This window comes from Desmodus rotundus, chromosome 3 (genome assembly GCF_022682495.2).
Source record: "Desmodus rotundus isolate HL8 chromosome 3, HLdesRot8A.1, whole genome shotgun sequence".
NCBI classification, from domain to species: domain Eukaryota; kingdom Metazoa; phylum Chordata; class Mammalia; order Chiroptera; family Phyllostomidae; genus Desmodus; species Desmodus rotundus.
Genome location: NC_071389.1, coordinates 161,811,235 through 161,833,959, shown reverse-complemented (window position 1 = coordinate 161,833,959; position 22,725 = coordinate 161,811,235). Strand labels below are relative to the sequence as shown.

General features: G+C 36.2%; 1 protein-coding gene across 11 annotated transcripts in view; it reads right to left on the bottom strand.

Annotated features, from left to right (window-relative positions):
• Positions 1-22,725, bottom strand: part of KIF21A (kinesin family member 21A) — a 134,213-nt gene that overhangs the window by 47,247 nt on the left and 64,241 nt on the right. For all 11 annotated transcript variants that reach the window (XM_053921628.1, XM_053921635.2, XM_053921630.2 and 8 more), the window contains exons 2-11: positions 19,815-20,037; positions 19,501-19,683; positions 18,012-18,161; positions 17,166-17,300; positions 16,261-16,428; positions 14,254-14,369; positions 10,424-10,619; positions 9,858-10,047; positions 9,458-9,521; positions 4,088-4,291 (exon numbers count right to left, since the gene is read on the bottom strand). In XM_053921628.1, coding sequence (XP_053777603.1) covers positions 4,088-4,291; positions 9,458-9,521; positions 9,858-10,047; positions 10,424-10,619; positions 14,254-14,369; positions 16,261-16,428; positions 17,166-17,300; positions 18,012-18,161; positions 19,501-19,683; positions 19,815-20,037 — 1,629 coding nt within the window. The remainder of the gene's footprint in view (positions 1-4,087; positions 4,292-9,457; positions 9,522-9,857; positions 10,048-10,423; positions 10,620-14,253; positions 14,370-16,260; positions 16,429-17,165; positions 17,301-18,011; positions 18,162-19,500; positions 19,684-19,814; positions 20,038-22,725) is intronic.

Here is a 22,725-nt window from a genome sequence, read left to right as displayed (position 1 = left end):
TATAATGCAGTCTGATGAATAAGTGAAGTTTTTATTTACAATGTGAGTCATTTAAAGCTAGATATCCAAAAATAAGGGGATAAATGTGTGAATCAGATTTTCTTTATCCAAATACACACAAAAAATGCAAGAATTATTTTTACTCTAGGCTTATACTGATGATAATGAGCTACAATGGCTCAAAAGATATGTTTAATTGGCAAAGAGACAAAATTTTCTATTTTCAACATGCAGATTTTTTGTTTGCCTTACACAAGAGAGTTATATTAAAATCTATGAATGATATGTGCTAATAAGTAGATGAACTTTAGATGCCTTCCCAATTGCCTTTTTAAGAAAAGCTTTGCCATCAACAGCTTAAAAAGACAGTGGAGGGTCAGAGAAATAAACTAATAATTTGACACTTCTCCACACTTTAAAGGAGTTCAGTTTTTATTTCATTTGGTTACATTACAATACTTCTGTATCAGGGGTGGAGGGCAGGAAAGGGGGCAGGTGCAGACCCTGTTAACCATTCTAAAACATTCATGCAACTGAAAAACAGGCAATATAATTGATTCAACTATTCTCCCTCATTTTCTTACTGTGTAGACCTATTTTACAGATCAACAAAAAGGTAGAAGAGCAAGCCTTAAAACACCACATGTTAGCTATTGGTTGTAGCTTTGATAAAGACTTTGATGCAAAGAGGGTGAAACTTTGACGTAATACAGACCTTTGACATCCACCTTGAACGCAGATGCACTCACATAAAAATGACCCAGTTGCTGCTCTCCCTACATAACCACTTAAACCAAAAAGTAACAGCACAAAACAAAGTAAATTAAAAGACATGGAGCTTCTAAAGACTTTGTGGAGTCAGTGAGGAGGAAAGAAAGCAGTTATGAGAACAGGACAGCCTAGGAAAGTGGAACCCAAAGGTAGGCCCCACACAAGTTCAGAAATTCTCAGCCATGAGGTGGTAAAAAAACCAATTCTTTCCTACATGACTGAATTTTTTTTCCTCGATGGGGTTGCTGCCCCAAATTTTAGTATTTGGATTAATGGTTCCTCTTTCAAAATTACTAATATCCATAGTAAAGAAGCTTACTAGTTCTAAGTCATTTCCACTGGCATGAATTCCTTTTGTCAGACGGCTTTGCTCCCAAGTTTGAATTTAAAGAGATAAGAGAAAAAAGCAGATGATTCTGAAGCTGGGAGTACTCTGGAGTGGGTAGACTTGTTTACATGAGAACTGACTGTAATGAACAAACGGATGAGGCAGTACTGGGACGCAAAGCATCAGTAGATGGGAATAAGAAAAACAGACTAAGGCAAAAATTCGCATTTTCCCCCAAAGGTTGGCTACTCCCACGAGAATGAAAGGCTCTTTCCCCTTTTTTGTCTTTTCCTATTCCCTTCTCGATTTGCTGTCATCACACTATAAAATGGGTAAAAATCATTTTATGTGAGTTGGGAAACTTGGACACTATGCATTTATAACACTTTCTAGAGAAAAAAATAGTTCAAGTTCCAAATAATTTTAATTGAACTTACTGTATATGTAAGGTTGAGGCAGAACACAAATTTTGTAATGTCTCTCTGATAAATAAAATAAATGAATATGAGGCATGTAGCACAACTGGACAAAAACCAGTACATCAAACAGGAGCTACAGCCTCCGAAGAGTTCCTGTGGAAGACTAAGCACTAACGTCAGTAAGTCTGATGTCATCCTCAGCACTGCTGGAAATCTCTGTTTATTAACTGTTTCTACCCTTGGGCTAAAATGAGAGTTTACCTACATCTGTAAAACAGAAACATTCAACAAATCCTTATTTGGATCTATAGCTAAAAGTTATTGATGACAAACAAAATCTTTATCAATCTTACTAAAATAATATTGGCCTTCATTTTTTTAATCCACAATAAAGTTTAAATAGTGTAACAACAAATTCTACTAAATTTTATAAATTGATATTTGTAGTAAAGTAAATTCATAAACTGGTTCTAAAGGCTTATACAGTTATAGAGTCTATGATACACAAGAACATTTTTCCTAGGTTCATACTACATTATATGTTTCTGTTTTACAAAGACATACTATAACAGGTGTGTGATAATGCTTTATAAAGCATGTTTAAAAACACTGCATAGGAGCTATTATAGTATGTATTAATTTTTTTTCTCATTCAAAGCTATCTTCCACTTTTTTCACAGAAGATTAAAGTAACATCTGTCAATTTACTTTATCTGGTTTGTTTATTTTTTATTAGAAATCTTTCTTTCATCTCATTTAACTTTTTGTTAGAAAATAACATTTTTTCACTTGGATTTTTATGTTTAAATGGTTATTTGGTGAGTTCTTAATATTAAATCTATTAGTTTTATCTTAATTATTACATGTAAAAGAATCACTAAAATAGTAATAATTTGTCACTTTGTAATAACTGTTTTATTTAATATTTTTATTTTGAAATGGTTGCAAAGAGATAGAGACAAATCCTAATAAAATATTTTTCCTTTAATGCCATTTATCAGTCAAAATGCCTACAATCGTGCATTATCACAAAAACAGCCTGCATCAGAGGTATTAATTTGGGGTGTGTATGGACATTAAAACAATGTCAAAGACAGACTATGTTTTCATTTCTTTTTTTAATTATTCATATCCAACAGTGATTTAGGTAACATCTCTAAATTTAACTGAAAAGGAAAGAGCAGAACCAGCTCATAACCTTGAATAATGCACCCTTGATTATACTTATTCATGAACACCAATCACCTAAACCTTTAAAACCAAGTCATAACCTTTGACATTTTGATCAAGTACAGAATTAGGTTTTATATGTAAATGGTAAGCCATGTGCACAAGTCTCACTTTTATCTAAGTAGTATGTTGAATCACACTGGCTTCAATAATTCAAAAATCATTATTTCCATTTCATTTGCCCTGCCTAAGAGGGACTCGTTACAGATTTCCTGATGCTGCCATCACCAGCCAGCCACGGAGAACACCTGCTAAGACATTAGTATCAAGAATGCAATTTCCACTGCAATGCCTCCTAACCACAGATATGTAACTCCTTCTTTTAACTATTTTAACCATTCCTTTTTAACTCAAGGACACAGAGCAGAATTAATATGAAGAAATTTACCTCCAATAACTTTGACCAGTGCTTTTTTTTTGATGGAAGAAATGCCTGGTTGCCTAAAATAAATTTCTAAATAAACCGAGCAAAGCAGTGTAGACTAAATGTCAATAGTAATTCTACAAAGTGCGCCCCTGTAACAAACCATTTCACAATAAGATAGCTTTGCCTACTTTTGAATATCTAGCCAAAAATGTTTAAAATTAATTTGACCGGCAAGTTCAAAATACATTTGACTGCACTATAGAATCAGTATGTAAACATGTAAAGTATTTGTGAGTATTTAAGCACTCACATATTATTACAAGTGGTCATATTTTTATTTTCCTCCCTTCTTTGCACCCAGTTGATTTCAGAAGGAGACATTACCAGGATGCAAAGAAAAGACAGCCTAGAACAGTGGTGAAAAGCTGAGTAACTCCTTGTTGGAAGATTCAGATAATAAATAACTTTCACATAATCAACTTAGAAGCCCTGCAGAAAATACTTAAGACAGCAAATGATATTAAATGACAGTCTGATGGATTAGTTTAGCCTTTAGTTAAACTAATCTAGACAGGAATTAGAATATATCCATGAGACTATTCAATTACATTAGAAAATGCAGAAAAAATGAAAACATTGAATTATAATGGTACAGCAAGCTTTGCAGAAAAGAAAGATGAGTGGAATGCAAGAGCAGCTATTTGAAGAAATAATGTAACAGTCCCTAATAGTAATTTCACCTTGCCATAGTCTAAATAAAATTCATTACCATAGTATTATAAGAAAACTTTTTTACATACAAGTAGAGATAAACTATTCAAAGCATCATTGCAATTGTCAGCTAATTTAAATGGCATTTCAATTGTTCATATACTTATAAGACTATGTATACTCACTGTAATCAGCAATTAAAGTATCCTGAAAACTAAAAACAAAACAGGGTTTCACAAACCAGTGATTTTAAAACACTACCTTTTTTTCTTCTTCTTTTCTTTCCTCTTCAGCTTTTCTAAATCTTTCTTAGCTAGATCTATAATTTCAATGGTCTCCCTGTCTGAGGACAGGATAGTAGGAGAGAAGGACGATGGTCCACTGAAGTAAGGTGACCTTGCTGTGGCTCTTGTCAAGTTCTTTCGAAGGTTCTCATTCACTGCTTCACTCTCTAATAATTTTGCCCTAGTGAATAAAAATATAATAAATAGGAAACCTTTTTTATTGTGGCAAAAAATACAAACCATAAAATGTACCACCCTAACCATCGCTAAGTGTACAGTTCTGCAGCACACCAAGTTCATCGACAGTGCTACGGCAACCATGGTCATCACCTATCTGCAGAATTCCTTCTCTTCTCCCGCTGAAGCCCTGTGCCAATACAGCACTATCTCCCCATTCCCCTCTCTCCCAGGCCCTGGCAACCACCATGCTACTTCCTGCCTCTACGAAGTTGACTACCGCAGGAATGACTTGGCATTTTAAATGAGTTGTTTTGCATGCTAAAAAAAAGACTTCCAAACCGTCTTTCACCATTGCTACAAGGTAGGCTTTTTTTAAAAAAATAAATGTGTCCATAAGCATTAATATTTAGGATATTTTTAATTCCCAGATTAAATAATTACAAATTTGAAATCACACTCTTTGTGCTCAAGAGTACCAATGGTAATTAGACTACTTGCATTCTGGCCACGAGGCACTAGCTATCCTTGCTTTGTAAAGCCGTCATTTAAACTTAAAATACACGGGCAGCATGGTCTCAACCCTTCAGTTCCTCATTCATCATGCTGTAATAACATTCTCAGACCCTTGCAAAGAATAGTCAGTCAAACTTGCCCCGAACTGGCTGAGAGACATCTGGCTCCTGAATATATCATGGGAAAAGATGGGATCTCCAAGGAAACCCAAGTCTGATAATTGAAAACATTCTTTTGTTTGTCAAGTGATCCAACTAATGACAGGGGAATAATGTATGTGCTGTCAGTAGTATGCAAAACCACAGAATGGTAAGATCCTAAAACACCCTGGAACTGAGACTGAAAGGGATTCAGAGAGTCCTGTAGGCCAGTCCCTTTACTCTGATTTGATTTGAACCATCAAGAACACAATTATCTACTTTGATGTAATATATTTCCAAGGTAAATTGGCAAATGTGACCGGGATAAGGCTATAAAGAAAAAAGGCTACCTACTACTTCTGTCCCAAAACTGTATTACAAGCACTTTTGCCATATGTGCAAATACTTCAGAAGAAGATGATAGATTATTTGTAACAATTAAGCTCTCAAAGGCACAGTCAGCTCTGTGTTTTTTCATTATTTACCAAAATTATTTGTGACACTGCTGAAACCAGCCAGAGACAGAGTATACATAAATCAGTGAATATATATTTCAAGTTAATGTTTTACTAATTCTTTTTTTTATTGTTGTTCAGTTACAGTTGTCCTGCCTTCTTTCTCCATTGCTCTCCCCTGCCCATAGTCAACCCTCCATTCCCATAGTCAACCCCCACAATGTCTTGTTAGTTCTTTAATGAAATTGTTTTGTTATATATCTGGTATTATACGTGAGCAGAAAACAATTATAATATTGTAAATGGTTAAGTAGCTGTGTACAAACTTCTAGGTTAAATGACTTTAAAATTATTTTAAAGAAAATCATAAATATAACACTGTCATTTTTTTTTAAACAAGAGGGCAACCTAAGTATAAAAACTCAGCTGAACTATAAAAACTCAGTCAAGCCCTGACTGGTGTGGCTCAGGTGGCTGGGCGTCATTTCACAAAGTGAAATGTCACTTGTTCATTCCCAATCAGGGCACATGCCTGAGCTGTGGATTTGGTCCCCAGTCAGGGTGCATGTGAGAGGCAACCAATAGATGTTTCTCTCTCAAAGCGATTTTTCTCTCCCTCTCCTTCTCCCTTCCTTTTCCTCTCTCTAAAATTAAATAAATAAAATATTCAAAACATAAAAACTGAGTCAAAATATATAATTTTCCATATTTTCAATACCTAGCATAAAGCTTGGTGCATAATAATGAATATTAATAATAAAGGAAAATATAATAAGCTAATTGTCAATAACGACCTATCTTTTTTTCAAAGTTAAAGCACAGTTTTATTTGCTCATTTTATATACTGTTGTGTTATTATTCCAAAACATTCAAACACAGGATACTTAATAATACAGACAATAAATGACTCGTCCTTTAATTGGCTGATTTATATAACAATCAGACAACTTGTGTTTTTTCTAACACCTTATTTTAAAAGTTTGTATTTGGCTCTGGCTGCTGTGGCTCAGCGGATTGAGTGCCAGCCTGTGAACCAAAGGGTCACTGGTTTGATTCCCAGTCAGGGCATATGCCTGGGTTGCGGGCCAGGTCCCCAGTTGGGGGTGCACAAGAGGCAACCACACACTGATGTTTCTCTCCCTTTCTTTCGTTTTCTCTTCCCCTCTTTCTAAAAATAAATAAAATCTTAAAAAAATAAATAAAGGTTTGCATTTGGTAAGAGCATATTCAATGTTTTTTTCAATCCTAGTGCTGATAAAGGCTAAAACCTTTAGGGCTTACCTCCACAAACTCCATGCCACATGAGCAGAACCTACTTTTTATACGGGCTGTAGAGATAGCATCTCTCTGTTACCTTTCTTTCTCTTCACACTCACCCACCCACCCACTTGCTGCCTGCATTTCATTTGACAGGAGACCAAACAGTGAGGCATGAAAGGAAGTATACAGACTACCTTGGGAAGGAGCAGACTGAGGGCTGGCCTCTCAGCTCTGTCACTCACTAAATCTTGGACCATTAGTCCTAAAAGCCTCCACTGTTTCCTCTGTAAAATGGAGATGAAAAATATATACTTCCCTAGAATTATTATGAGGATCAATGATACAATAAATTTAAACCCACCTGACTGATAGTACATTTAACAAATAATAACAATTCTTATCAAAAAGTTGCTAACAATATAATAATCTAACATAAGGAATTAGTTAAATTAATTAAAAACAGAAGGCAGTACTCCATGGAACCATGCAGAACTCATGTTACAAAAATAGTTAATAACATTTTCAAAATACTCATAATATCTTGTCACATTTCAAAGAATGGATAGCAAAGCAATAAATACCCCTAATATCAATTTTGCTAAAGTATGCTTTGAAAAAATATTGAAGAGATATACCAATATGTTATCAACTGTTTTAGGAATGGATATGAATAATTTTAATTTTGTTTATACTGCCTTATATTTTCCAAAATTTCTACAAAAAAATTAAATTCCACCAAGACAAGAATTAATTAATGACTATTATTATTTCACAAAAAATAATATAGCATCTAAGTTATTAAAAGGTAAAAAGGTAACTAGTATTATTTTACAATTAGAATAATAAGACTTAAAATATAAACATTTCTTTTTTATTTTTTTCTAAGATTTTATTTACTTTTAGAGAGAGGAGAGGGGAGGGAGAAAGGGAGAGAACCTCAGTGTGAGACAGAAACATCAACTGGTTGCCTCTCGCATATGCCCCAACCAGGAGCTGAACCCACCACCCAGGCAATGCACCCCAATCAGGAATTGAATTGGCAACCCTTTGCTTTGCAGGACAATGCCCAACCAACTGAGCCACACCAGTCAGAGCAAAATATAAACATTTCCAAGTGACTATATATATATATATATATATATATATATATATATATATATATTTGTGGTAAGTGTAGGAAGCTATAAATAAATGCCTTCCTAAGACCAAGTTTTGATAGAAACATGAATTGGAGCAGGATCTAGTAAATAAAAACACAATGTGAGAACTTGCACATAAATAATAATAATGTGTCAGGCAGGCCTTTAGAGTACTTTTGAACTGAAGAACTTTTAGACCCTGTACTTTCTTTGGCCCTGTAGTAACTCTGAGTCTAGTAGGTATTAATTACCTCATTCTTATAGAGGAATTACCTAAAGCTCAGAGAAATTAGGTCACTTTTCCAAGGTCACACACTTATTAATCAATTAATAAATTTTGAAACAGGAAGGTAATCTACTTTAAATTCAAAGCTCATTTATGTTTATATATAAATTATTTTTACACTGTAAATTATGGTGCTGGGATTCTAGAAGACTAATCCTCAGGAGTGATACACACTAATTAAAGAACCATCAAGGAAGAGTTGGGAAAATGGAACAAGCTATTAACCTATACCAAGAAAGATTTGATCATTGATTGAACTTGGGCCCTGCCTCATCTCTGTTCTCTAAATGACTTAAAGAATCGTCTTAACTCAAGAACTAGAAGAAAGAAATACTAAATGCTGCTTTTAGTCAGTAGGAGGAGCAGAAATGATTCAGTCAGTTTTCCAGGAAATAACACTAATAAGGCCATTTGTCCAATGGTGAGGTCAAGCTTACATAAGACCTCAGAGAAACAGGGTGGGAGACAAGAAACAGCACAACAACCAGAGCATGGAATCAGCCTTCAGAATTGAGCAGTGCCAAGGCAAGAGAAGAGAAGCAAGCCAGGAGCAGGAAGAGTATCTTCAGGTACTAAATGACAGATTATTAGTTGTGCCTCAAAGAATGGTAAAGACAGGTTCTACAGAGGGAGGAACCTAAGCAAAATATAAAAATGATTAGTGTCCCTGACCTTTTTTCAGACCCCTACTTCCCCAGTCTGGGCTCAAAAGTCTCACCTCTATTCCTATACCAGGGGATGGCATTCTTTTCACTAATTTCTGTCATTCCATTTATGACATGTGATTATTTACCTAAGTTTCTCCACCTAGACTGTGAACTTGTTTATGTCACACTTGCTAAGTCCATGGCATGGTGCTCAGGACACAGTGACCATCTGTAGTATGTGTGTGAAATGTGAGTGATGAATGAGCCTCTGTATCAGAGAGGCAGGCAAGCATGTAGGCATGCAACGATTCACACATAAGAAGTAGCTGGAGAGGCAGAAGGGAATAGAAGGAATGGGAGATTTAAAAAATTAAAGATGACTTATGGGTGTTGACCATTCCCAAATGGTGAGGGATGGTACCAAAGGTCATTTCATCAACATCAGTTAGGCCTGTTCTGTATGTCGTGTTGGATAAGCTCCCACAAGGGGTATGACAACCACAGTAGGGAGATGACACGAGGATATAATATGGGAAGAAACGGAAGGAAAGTTTTTTGGAATGTGACATTATGGGAAGACGAATACCTATTCTCCTAAAGGTAACCTAACCAAATGGCTGAAATATCACCATTAATAGTTACTAAACAAGAAGCCCAACAAACAGCAATATTAATACACTAAAAAGACGCAAAATATGCATTTTATATTACAGAACATGAATGGTACCTGAGATCTTCAATTTCTTTGATATAATTATGAATCATATTACTAATCTCCTCATTTCCTTCCCCTGCAAGATAAAATATGAACATAATAATTTTTCAATTAAAACTTCAACAAAACATAATGGGAGAAAAAAACAAGTTATGGAAACAAAATAAATAATTAAAACACAATTCATACAGCAGATTTCCCACCCTTCTCTACATAATGTAACAAATAAAAGGCACATTTTGTTTCTGTAAGAATGTATTATTTACAAATTAAGTATTTAACTCAAAATCACAAGTTGTACAAACACAGACTGACATCTCTACTTCAAATGTTCCAGGTAATTAAAGAACAGAAAGAATGTCCCCTGCCCTCCAAAGGTTAACTCCTCACTCATCCCACCCTGCACGCGTACCTGCTCTGGCAAGAACCTGGTTGGCCTGATCACTGACAAGCTGCGTGATTCTGGTCCTCAAAGCATCAACCGTCTCTTGCATTGCTTTAATTCTTACACGCAGATTATTATTTTCAGTCTGTAGCATAGCATTCTCATGAAACATGTCGTTGATGCTTTCTACACCCTCCTCATCAATTATTCTTTTACCCTAGAAAAGAAAGATATTTCCCTGTTGATTGAGGAGCCTTAAACACACACGAAAGTTGTTTAAGGATATTACAGGACTATGAAGTTCTACAACCAAGAGCCCTTTGTCTTAACAGCCCCAAGGCAAAACAGTTCCTTTTCCCTCTACCGCATCCCTCAGTGGGGTCACTAATAGGAAGTGTTCTGAAACAAGCAGTTGGTCAGGTTGCTAGGCTAAGCATGATTAAGGAAAACTGGAGAATTCTACCTTCAGAGGAAGGAGGCCACCGTCCTGACAGACAAGAGGCTCCAGAGACGTACATGTGCAAACCATCATCAAAGGCATCACTGTGTTCACAAAACGTATCACAAAGGCAAAGTCAAGCTCATTAGCTTACGGTTTTGTACTCCATGAGCTCCATCTGAAGCCGTGTGATCTCACTGCGGAGTGCATTGATCTGCTGACTAGCTCTGTCCTGATTGACCATCACCTTGTTCTTGATATTTCTAGCTCGATTGGCATATTTCAGCGTATTTAAAGTTTCCATAAAGTCTCTGTCTGAAGGGCTGACACAGGCTATCATGATTGTTTGGCTGGAAGTTACAAAGAATAATTAGGTTTACAGACAAAAGCAAATAAAACATTGCAATAATCATTTTTAAATTCCTGCCCTTTGAATAATATCTTCTCTTCAAGATACCAAAAGATTGATACTAGTAACTTAAACATAGAAACAAATTTAAAAGTCCCCCGAGCTTTAAGACTACCTTAAATTAAAAAAAAAAGATTTGTTTCCCTAAGTAAAATTGGGGAAAATGAATTTATATTATCATTGTTTGATCCATAATACCTTGAGAAAGTATAAGCACATATATTTATTTCTCATCTCTTTATAATAAAAATTTGAGGCAATGTACACAGAATACTAAAATTCAATCTATGTGCCAAATTGAAATTCAAACATCATTTTTTCATTATCTACCTAATATTTGAGGATTTTAAGTTTTTCTTCCTTTTATTTAATCACTTGTAACCTGATTTTTGTTGTCAGCAAAATATTTTGCACAAAATCCTATTGCCTGAACAAGAATACTTAATATATCCACATGTTTTGTAATATAAAACATCATTTGTGATTGAGTGGTCCAAGTTCCAGGGTTTCTGGCCAGATTACACAGGAAAAATTGGAAACATTACTTTGTAAGAACAATGAATTGTTTTACCAACCAAAGAATAGGATAGTAACATGCTTAGTACACCCCAGCTGTTGTCTGTCAGTGAAACAGACCAGGGCATGCTAATCAGCTCACACATTCACTGAAAAATGTACAGAACTGCAATTAAAGAGCTAATTTACCCACCCTGGTAGGGAATTCATGCCTATCAATTCTAATCTATAGCCTCCTCATCCCCTGCCTTCCCCCAGTAATCTCAACACAGCACTCATAGTAACCCTTTTAAGAGGTCTGATTCTACCTACCACTTTCTCTTTATCAACTGTTGCTCATTCTTATTTATTATTATTATTATTATTATTATTATTATTATTATGTCAACTCGAGTATTGTTTAGTCCAAGAAGCCAACTGTAGTCTGGCTATACTTTTTTCTCTCCGCTTCCTCACATCCTTTGCATATCTTTTTTTGTTGGTTTTATTTATTATTATTATTATTATTATTATTATTATTATTATGAAATTTTATATAGACCCCAACTCTTAGACCCTAACCTCCTAGAGGTCAAGAATTATCAAATTTTATTTATCAGTCTACTTGTACAACACAATATTTGGAACATACTATGTCATTAATAATTGTGGTGTATGTCATGTGCACATAAGGTTTATTTATTGGAGGTTGGAAAGTTCAGATAATTCATGCATCTCTAGCTCTCTTTTGATGAAGAAGATAAGGTAATCAAGTAAGAATAATGACTATAGACACTGATTAGAGAACAGGACTACTCATGGTGTAGACCCTAGTCCCTAGTCCAGTGCCAGGCTGTAAACTATTTGTTACCAGTTCATAATAAGTCCAGGAATGAAAAACAAGCATTTTTAAATTCTGGAGCATTCGCGCTTGCTGTAACCAATGAGCTCGATATATAGAGTACGGGCCAGTTCCGGTGATTCAGGATGAACTTAGTAAGTCACAAGCGGGGCAAGCTGAGAATGATCATGCAGGATACTAACCACCACAAACAGGGGAGGGAGGACAAAAAGAACTCGCCCTTCACAAATATTGTGAAAAGCACTGGGATCAAGCACTTAAGGAGAACAGGGAAAGTGAAGAATGAGAGGAGCTGAGATCTATTAAATAGGAAAAAGTTCATATATTAGATAAAACCCAAAAGACACAAATTTTAAGAAGGGTTGTGTTTATGAAAAACTCAAAAACATTAAAGTTCTTTACTTTTAAAGTTTATATAAAACCACATAGCTGTCTTAAATGAAACCACACCATTTATATTATGTTATATATCATGTATTATTATATCATATATCATATCATATTATACATTAGGGAGGAAATGCATCACAATGTTAATAGCAGTTACTTGTAGGTAAGAAAAATGTAACTGATTATTTTATGCTCCCTATTTTTCTGTATTTTTCAGAATTTTTGCTAGAATCTGGTTATAATATATTAAACATTATAAATATATGAAATCCAGCTTATTTAAAAAAAGAAAAATTATTAAATTATGTGCATAAATATATGCAACTTGAGTCCAAAAATATCTTTCATCTAATTTTTCTTTTAAGAGTAATTTGTACAAACTTCACAAAATGAAGGTATTCTGTTTTGCAAAGTTTATAAAAAGTATAAGGCTTTTGAACTTAAGAGGCTGATGCTCACTCAGGATGAACTCAGAAGAGGTCTCCTTGTTTGAGAAGTTACCACTGAGCAGGGAAACGGATGAGGAGTATCTGAGACTTCCTAGCTGCAGCCTGCCTGAAACTCAGAAGGAATTCAGAGCCCGCAATGCAAATATCTCAGCCAGCTTCCAGGGCAGGCAAACTCACAACTATTGAAGTACTCAAAGTACTGACACTTGTAAGGAGAGGATGTTTGTCATCTACAGGAAAGGGCTACAATTAGCAAGCTTGAAATATTTACAGGGCTACAATTTAGCAACCTTAAAAAATTTATATTTGGCTTAAAAAGCAAAAAAATTTGTCCTGATGTAATGAGACCCAGATTGATATTGAAGTCAGAGTGAAAATACAGAAGAAATATGGGACAATGGAAACAATATTGCATCCACACAGACGACATGCTAGAATAGAGATGAATTCAGACAATGCCAATATTACAATAAAAGAAAGAAATATAAAAATAATAATGTTGAATTCAATAAAACAGAACTTTAAATCATTCTTGAATTTCAAACCTAGATTTAATATTATCAACATTTTTTGAATAATACTTATTAAAAAAGAAAGTTTGCAAGTTTAATTACCCAATCCTTTTACAGCATCTAACCATCTTTTCAGTAACCATGATGTTAGAGCATTGAAAGTGTTGTAAAATCGATTCTAGTAACTGTAATAGAATAAATAAAAATGGAATGGTTGTCTGTAACTTGAAGTGTACTGTTTGAATTTAAATGCCAAAAATATTTCTACGTGTGAAGCCAACATGTAGATGTTTATAAAAAAAGTAAAGGGTTACAAAAGAATGTGTTTGGCTGATGAAACGTATCAAAAGGGGGAATATAGCGACACTGACAAAGCAAGTACCCTTCATTCAGCTGACATTTGAACATTCTACCACATGCAAAAACATGTTTATTTTAAGGAGACTCCTTTAAATGGTATAAAATATATTTAAATTACTTTGTATTTACTTAGACAGAATTTACTTTTCAACAAAATTTTATTAGGCATATGCTATGCGCCAAGCACACGTAAAAACACTGATGAAGCAGAGAGAGCAAATGCTATGGACTTCATTTATAAGTGACTTTGAACAAATTAATTAACCTCTCCGGATTTCAATTTCCCTACCTACAAGTTAGGAGTAATACCTACACCTCAAGGAATGTAGGAAGGACTATGTCAAATAACCACATGTAAAGGGCTCACACATTTCACATACTTAATAATCATTAGTTCCTCATTCTATTGACTTGTTTTATGATAAAAAGTCCTTAGAAGTCACTTCACAAACTTTAAAACGAATGGAGAGCTGAAATTCCCAAATATGGACAATCACGTGTGCGCACCTATTGCCCCCCAAGGAGTCCTGCAGCAGCCTTGTCAGCTTCGAGTCCCTGTAGGGGACGTGGGTGGCCCTCTTGCTCCTGTCTCCCAAAGCGCTGATTACATTGCCCAGTGCCAGCTAAAAGACAGAGAGAGAGAGAGAGAATGTACTAATTGTAACACTTTTAAATAACAAAAGCTTATAGACAATAATGTGGAGATGACAGAAGTGAAAACATTTGGGTTTGGGTCTTTTTGCATTTATATTTTTGCATAAATATCAAAGTTTTCTACATTAAAATTATTAAAAACTGACACGAACTTTGACTAAAACTAACTCAACATTTAGTACTATATGTATATATACGTATATATATATATTCATAATTCACAAATACTTAAACTTCTATTCAGAAATTTTCTTTAGAAATAGAAATAAGATTGGTGACTTTTAACCATTCCTGGAATTATCAGACCATCAGGTGTGTCCTTAGAAAACTGTCAATTCATGTTGTAAATTCTTCTCCTCAACTGAATAAAATGTTTTAGTTTAACAGTGTCCTGGAACTTTCTCGTTGCAGTATAGCTACCTTAAGGGAAAACAAAGTCTCCTTTAACCAACATAAAAATATCACTATGATGCCTCCAAACAAGGTATTCCTGATGTAAGGACAGCTGTCTTTAGAAATAAAATGAATCTATGCACTAAGTACCCGATGTTGGAACAATCTAAGTCAAATTACAGAACTCTTTAGACACTCCTCTGCCACCCCTACTGTTTTTCTTACTGTCACTAGCACCTACAGCGTAAGCATTAGCCTAAATGCTGGCCACGCTGCCCTTCAGTGATACAAGCATCTACAACCATGTCTTTTTAGGGCCAGTGGGTCTTGCAGAGAGTGGGCAACAGCATCACATTGTGTCTTTGCCCCCCTTTTCCAGGGAGGCTACAGTTTAAGCCACTGGCCACACCGAAATGTCACCAGATATACCTGACTGCATTTCAATAGCCTGAGCAGGAAAACAGATCAATGCTTTTGTCCTTTCCTGATAGCACAAATGTAAACACCACCATGATTTTATCTCCTAAGAAATTCCGGCAACACACAAAGTCCAGTATCCCGGTCACCGCCTTTAACACAAAATTCAGCTATGTGGTAGGAGCATCAAGATGGGTATTGAGATGGAGTTGGGATGTCTGGTTCTCTCTAACCAGCCTCAGCTGCTACTTCCCCCACAGAAGAGTTGTAATCATACAGGAGCAAATATTGGGCAATGGCAAAATAGGGACACACGACTGGAGCCCCCAGCTCCAGGATGGGACCGAGGGAAGCAAAGTAGAACACACACGCCTTGACCCTGACTGCATCACAGATGTGTAGGGATATCATTACATTTATGTGGGAACAAATGTCCAATTTCATAATGAAGTCAACAAGAATAAAAGACTCGCTATACAGTCTGAAAACTGTGTTCCATATAACAGAAGCTTTATGCTAACAATCGCAAGGTGCTTTCCAATCAAACACACCACTAGGTGGCATGGTATTAAAGTTAATTCCTAAAATGACCCACAAAGTGCTCATTTTGAAACAATCTACTAAAAACACTGATTATAATACTCAAAATAATATGTTAGCAAAATGAAATATTAGCAAAAAAAGGTTAGTTTCAAGTCACGTCATTCAACAGTTAAAATTAAATGTTGATTTTGACAAAATATTTTTAAATGTGTAATTTTTAATTTTTTTCTACAATATATACTATTTTCTAGACATATCATAAAATTTAATCCAACTAAATTTACACACATAAAGAAAACTTGTAATGTAAATAACTAAAAAAATCCTGCAATGTGGGGAGATCAAAATTCAGTGCATTACCCCTAAGCTTACGAGTTTACTGTAACTCTCCTTCCTCAGCTCAGTGCATGAAGGATTTCCACTTGGCTATTAAGTATTACAAAACAGAAGAGAACAATGGGAAATCTCTGATATATTCTTAGCACAAAGCCTTAGTCTTCGTCTTACAAGTCCGCAGTTGATGGAAATGCCTTCCTTTGCCCTCTCGCCGGTGGCTCCAGTTCGCTTCAGTCTTTCTGATCCTGCCAGATCAACAAAATGGAACTTCGCAGTCAGGGTTTCAAATTCATTCATCTGTGATGATTCAGAAATCACCTTGTTATCAGTAGCATTTTCCTGCAGTTGAGGGAAACAATTGAAAACATTTTTATTAATGTGACACTAACTATCCTCAAATCCCATCTTCCCCGTGTGTGTGTGTGTGTGTGTGTGTGTGTGTGTGGTCGTCAAATAACTGTAAATACAAACATGTCCGCTGGCAATTAGAAGCTTAGACAAAGTTAGAAAGAAGCCTGACGGTCAGAGCCCAGGTGTTATGAACTGAGACTTTGCTTATGTTGATAGAGGGACAACTGCAGCACATAGTCCTACGAGGAGAGCATCTCAGGTGACTTCTTCCATCACCATATGGCCACAGCTTGTTTTCTGGTTTCTGCACACACATACGCATTTTTTTTTAATTTCAAAATCTTACACAGTTAGCCAGCTTCAGCTTAAACAGGATCAGAGATATCTCATTAAGGAAAGGAGTAACTAAATAAACTAAACTTGGTTCAGATGTACACTGACTGTTGTTCCTTGGGATTTATGTGACTTAGGGAAAGGAAAGTTTAAAATATCAGAACTGCCCTGGCTGGTGTGGCTCAGTGGATTGAGCGCCAGACTGCAAACGAAAGGGTCGCCAGTTAGATTTCCAGTCAGGGAACATGCCTGGGTTGCGGGCCAGGTCCCCAGTATGGCGTGCTCGAGAAGCAACCACACATTGATGTTTCTGTCCCTCTCTCCCTCCCTTCCCTTCTCTGAAAACAAATAAATAAAATCTTAAAAAAAAGAAATTAGACCTGATAACTCACAGCATCTAGTTGGGGACACATTCTGGTTTGACACAAGTGAATGGTAAAAATGGCATGTGAACGAGAGCTCTGAACATTCATCTGGGTACTAGCAGTGGTCCGGGATAAAGCACCCAGCTTCAAACACTGCATCATCTGGAAAAGGGGAGGAAAGAAGGGTTTTACATGAACAACACTTAAGCAAGATACCATACAATCAGAAGTCTGAGCTAATGGCTAAAGCCCACCATGTTAAGGGATGTAATGGATGTGGAACTGCATATTGTTCTAGTTACACGTACTTTTTGAGCTGAACTTCTCAGTATAATAGCGTTTTATTTTTTAAACAGGAGAAAACACTAGGATTCCATTGTCTGCCTTTTGCTGACAGTTGCAGCTTCCATTCCAAGCTGTTACAGAAGAACACTTTGAAACAAACTGAGCAATAACTTGAATTACTCAGGCTATTCTGTATCTTCTGTCGAAATATTTTTTGCAACTTTTCTGAACAATCTCCCTGTAGGAGCCATGATACAGTCCCATCCATGTGATGGCAAAAGGTGCAAAGGGATTGTGGTCCCATCTGTCATCTTCAATTATTCAACTCTCTTTTTCTAGCTGTGAAGAAAACTACACATACATTGCCTTGGCATCTTTTGATGCTAAAATAAATGAATTGACTTTATCATAACTGACATTTTTAATAATACAATCTTGATATAAAATATGAGGAAAAAGACAATGTTTTTTATTCGATGTTACACTTAAAATACAAATTTCATATCTTGATCTTAAGCAAACTATAAGCAAAGTTGAATATTAAATAAAGCCAAATATGCTCTATTTTAACTACAATATTAATGTCACCTCTGATTCTGCATTCACAGTGCGTGTTGTAACGCCCACTGTATAAATTCCTCCAGTTGAATCTTCATGAATTCTTATATTTGACTTTTTATTTTTTGCATCAATATCACGTGTGGTATCGAATAAGTCAAGGACCTCTTCATTATACAGCTATCAAAAAGAAATATCATACGTTTAAATTTAGAAGCAATTGCCTCAGACTGTAACAACACACATTGCATAATGTTATCTTGCAAACATATCTTACCAGTTCTTCAAAATATGGTAACATAAATTTCTTCAAAATAACAGATAAAAAGGAATGAGGCAATTGTTACTACAAATTCAAATGGATGCCAGTTTTCTTTATAAGAATATGAACAGTAAATTACATAACCATGACTAATAATTTCAGTGCTAGCTAAAATGATCTACTGATCCTTTGCAAGAGATAAACAAGTATTTATAAATATAATCAAACTCTAAGAAATATGTACCAAATACAGACAAGTCCTAATTAAGCTTAAGAAAGATTTTAAGAATTTTTACTACTTGAGCTAAAAATATATCTCCTATTGCCTTGCAACCTTTCTCAATATATCTAAAAATTAACAGTATCAGGATTTTGCAGGGTGGGCAGTGATGTCAGCGTTGCTGCGTCACTGGTGGATGACGAGACTGAGCTGCCTCCTTAGAAGAGGACGCACACACCATTGCTCTATCAATATGCTGTAAAGTCACAGTGCCTAACAACATTTGAGAGGGTAAAAGGGAAGATAGAACACTTCTTTTTCCTTTTGCCATCATTTAGTTTCCTTGCTTTGGGTTGGTACTAAATTGGAAGGTCTATTAAAACCAGCAGTAAGATAGCTGATATTAATTTGAAAATGGCTCATCAATGAGCAAAGTGATTAGCTCAGGTTATCCTGCTAGAACGAGACTGGAACACTCTCTGAACCACGCACCCGGAACTACAATGTCACCATCACTTAACTGCTATGTTGCTCATATCCAAGGTGTCCCCCTACGGTCACGTCCCTCCCACTAGACTAAACTGCCCTAAGTGAATCCAAACCTGCCCCAACCTTTGGGCATCAAAACAGCTGCCTGTCCTGGCAGGAAAGCAGTATCTGCAGCCAGGTTACCGCAACAGCCTCAGTTCTACTAATCCTCCTGCTCTCCACACCCTTTCGGTCTTAATCGCTGAGTTTGCAGCCCTTTGTGAGCCTGCCTACAATACAATAGTAATTATAGGATACAGAGAGATTCTGAAATAAACAGTGTTAATTGTCTTACTCTCTGGACACCTGTCAAATGCTTATAATCACAAATGCCAACAAGTCAGGAATACGTCTTACCTATTATCTATTTTTTCTATTATCTAATATCTAATGTTAATTTGAGCACTATGTACAAAACACTGTGCTAGAAGCTAGATGCATAAAATCACAAAATCTGTGGTGCTAAGGGCAAGATTTAAAGGAAACTAATGATACAATTAGTCTTTTACCTCTAAGAACTGTGCATTCACTTTAAAATCCGGAGGAGGAAGCCCATTTTTCATTGCAGTATGTTTTTTTTCTTCAATACTCTTGAAAAGGTGTTTAACGGCACGAGAAATGATACCTTGTTCTTCCTCGATGATGTTAACATCAAATCCTGTTCCCATTGTATATGTTTTGCCAGCTCCGGTCTGAGTAAAGCAACAGAGAAAACTGTGTATGCTTGATCTTAATAACGCAACCTCAAATAACAAAAATGAAAATGCAACTGAATTGACACATTGAAAGGTTACAATTTCTACAAGAGTAATTTGGTACTTACTTGTCCATAAGCAAAAACTGTTGCATTGTATCCTTCAAAACAACCTTCAATTAGTTTTTCTATGCATTGAGTGTAGATCTGTTCTTGCTGGGAGTCAATGTCAAACACATAATCAAAAGTAAAAGCTTTGTCTTTCCCTAGGAAGACCTGAGGTTCTCCTGGTGTGACAGATGTACAAATATGGCATCCTTCAATCTTTTCTTTGGCAAGTTGTGGTCTTATTCTGTAAGAATTCATCAAGCAAAAAATAAGATAAAATAAATGGAGAAAACTGAAGAAACAGGACTTAAACATTCCCAGCCAAATCTTTTAAAGACACTTATGTAATCCACTCCTGCTCCCTCAGTTGAAAAGTTTAAATAAATTAAACTGAGTGAATTTCAGTATAAGTAACAATACTAAAAAAATCATGAACAAGAGGAAATTAATTAAATACTTTTGTGGGTGAATATTTTTCTTCAACCCTGTAAGAAGTAAAGACTCAGTTAAATAATTCTGCTACCAAAGTGTTATTTGTTGTAATTTACCCTAGGATTCTGCTTTCTCCCTGCTTGACAGACAGCTATACTGTTCTTCTCTTTATTTCCAAGGATATCTTGATGTCCTTTACGGGCCTGTTTTTGTAAACTCTTCACCAATGGTTTCCACTTATTTGAACATAGCCTTCTGTCCACTTAACATGTTTAAACATATCCCCATGATCTATGTGTATATGCATTTATTTATGTGATATGTGTGTACTATATTGAGTTGTCATATATACAAAGCAGAATTTTATAAAGAAACTAAAAATAAATACAAACGGAAGTTACAGTATTTTCTCTCCAAAACCCAGTGGATCATCGTGTAGTGCTCCTGGGGCGTCCTCTCTCCACTTGGAAGAATGTGTGCTTCCATCATACTCACCCTATACCCACCCAAGTCTACTCCAGATTTTTCCTCTTCTGCCTCTTTTCCTAATCTCAAGGTCTATTTTTATTTTCAAAGAAGGACAGTAAATATGATGAAATGTTAACAGAACAACCCAAAATCTGGCCCTATTCTATTCCCACTACAAACAGGACCATCCTGGGCACACACATCACTGACGTACCACACCTGGGCCTTCTGAGAAGTTCCTATTTGCCATGGAGAAAGAGATGCCATTTAAGGAACAAAGTAAAGACAACCAGTGATGGAAAATGGAAAATGATAAAGACAGAGTAAAGAAAGGATTTTAAAGGATTCTGGTCCCACATTTTTACTTTTTCAGATATAGACACTGGGATCTATGGAAGTGGAACCATTTCGCCTATTTACTGCAATGAAAGCCAAGCCTAAGTACAGATCTCTTGAGTTTCAGCCCCTTCCAGTTCAACAGGACGGAAGTTCAATGGAAGGGTAGGAAAGCCAATACTGAGAAGGAACTAAACGTCTGCACCCCTGATTATCTAAAATAGAATACTACGAGGTCTGTCTGTAAAGTATCCAGCCATGTGCTATGACAAATAGAGACATTTATTGAAGATGCAAGATACAAGAAACATTGTACATATAGGACAATGACGCCTCAGTCCCCTTCAAAGCAGGCAGCTTGGGACCTCACACAGCTCTCCCAGCATCTCTTCCACTGTTCAAAACATGGTCTTGATCTTGTGGCGACTTTACTGTGCCTTCTTCAGGCGCAGAGAATCAGGCAACTTCCATTGGGACGACTGGGCCCTCCTTTCTGGATCACAGCCGTAGACCCAGCCTTCATCTCCAGTCATGACCTTCTTGAGGAAACCTGGGTCATTGGTAGTGGTTTGAATCAAGTCATTAGCAACTGCAGCATGATGTTCCTTCTGCTTTGGTAGCAGAAGCTATGGAGCAAATTTTGCCACAACATGTTTCATGCCAAGATCCTGCATCAAAATCTCAGGCACAAGTCTTTGGAGTCCCCAGATCGGCTTCTAGTTCTTGCACTGCCAGTCACTGATCTTTGTTGATCGCAGCCCATACACGTCCAACATTCCCAGGTGTTCTGCTTGTTGTAGGCCTTCCAGAGCATGGATCACTTCCATCAGATTCTCGACCGTCTTTGAAGCATTTGTAGTTGCCATGCCCTAGCTAGATGGCTCAGTGGGTTAGAGTCATCCCAATGTGGGTTCAGTCCCCAGTTAGGGCACATACAAGAGGAAACCAATGAATGCATAAATACATGGAACAAAAACTGACCTCTCTCTGTCTCTCCCTCCCTCCCTTCCTCCCTCTCCCTCTTTCCCTTCTTCCCTCTAAAATCAAAGAACAGTTGCCATTTGAACTACAGTTATGACAGCCAATTTTTGAATGCCAATGTCACTCAAAACTTAATCTCCCAACCTCTATTCATCTGACCACAATCCTTGCTAGTGGTGAGGAGGATTATGTTTGAAGATGGATGATGTGTTCCCACCATTTGCATGGTCAGGGACAGAGTGTGGCTTTAAAACAACAAGATGGGCAGAACTTTTCCTACCACATCCAGGCAATGAGAGTTTCCCAGCAAGTCTGAGAAACTCCCGCCTAGAAGGAGATGGTCTCCCCTACAAGCAAATGATTGGAAGCTGACTATACTTCAAAGGTTAGGGATATACTCATCTTCTCCATTCCCCTTCAAAAATAAGCATTTTAAACTCTCCAAATTCCTAAATTTATACTCACATCAAGAATTCTCAGATGAAATTCTAATCCAAGCCAAATCACCTGCTTTAGTAATGTAAAGACCTTGATATTTACCCAGCTACAAACCTCAATTTCAAAACTATAATTTCAGATTATACATAGACAAAATACACCAGCCCTTCTCAGAAAGACAACAATAAAAATAGAATCAGACATTTATTCCTGTAAGTATTTTGAAATATACTCTTTCTTAGTATTTTTATATAAAAAAATAAGAACATGAAACACA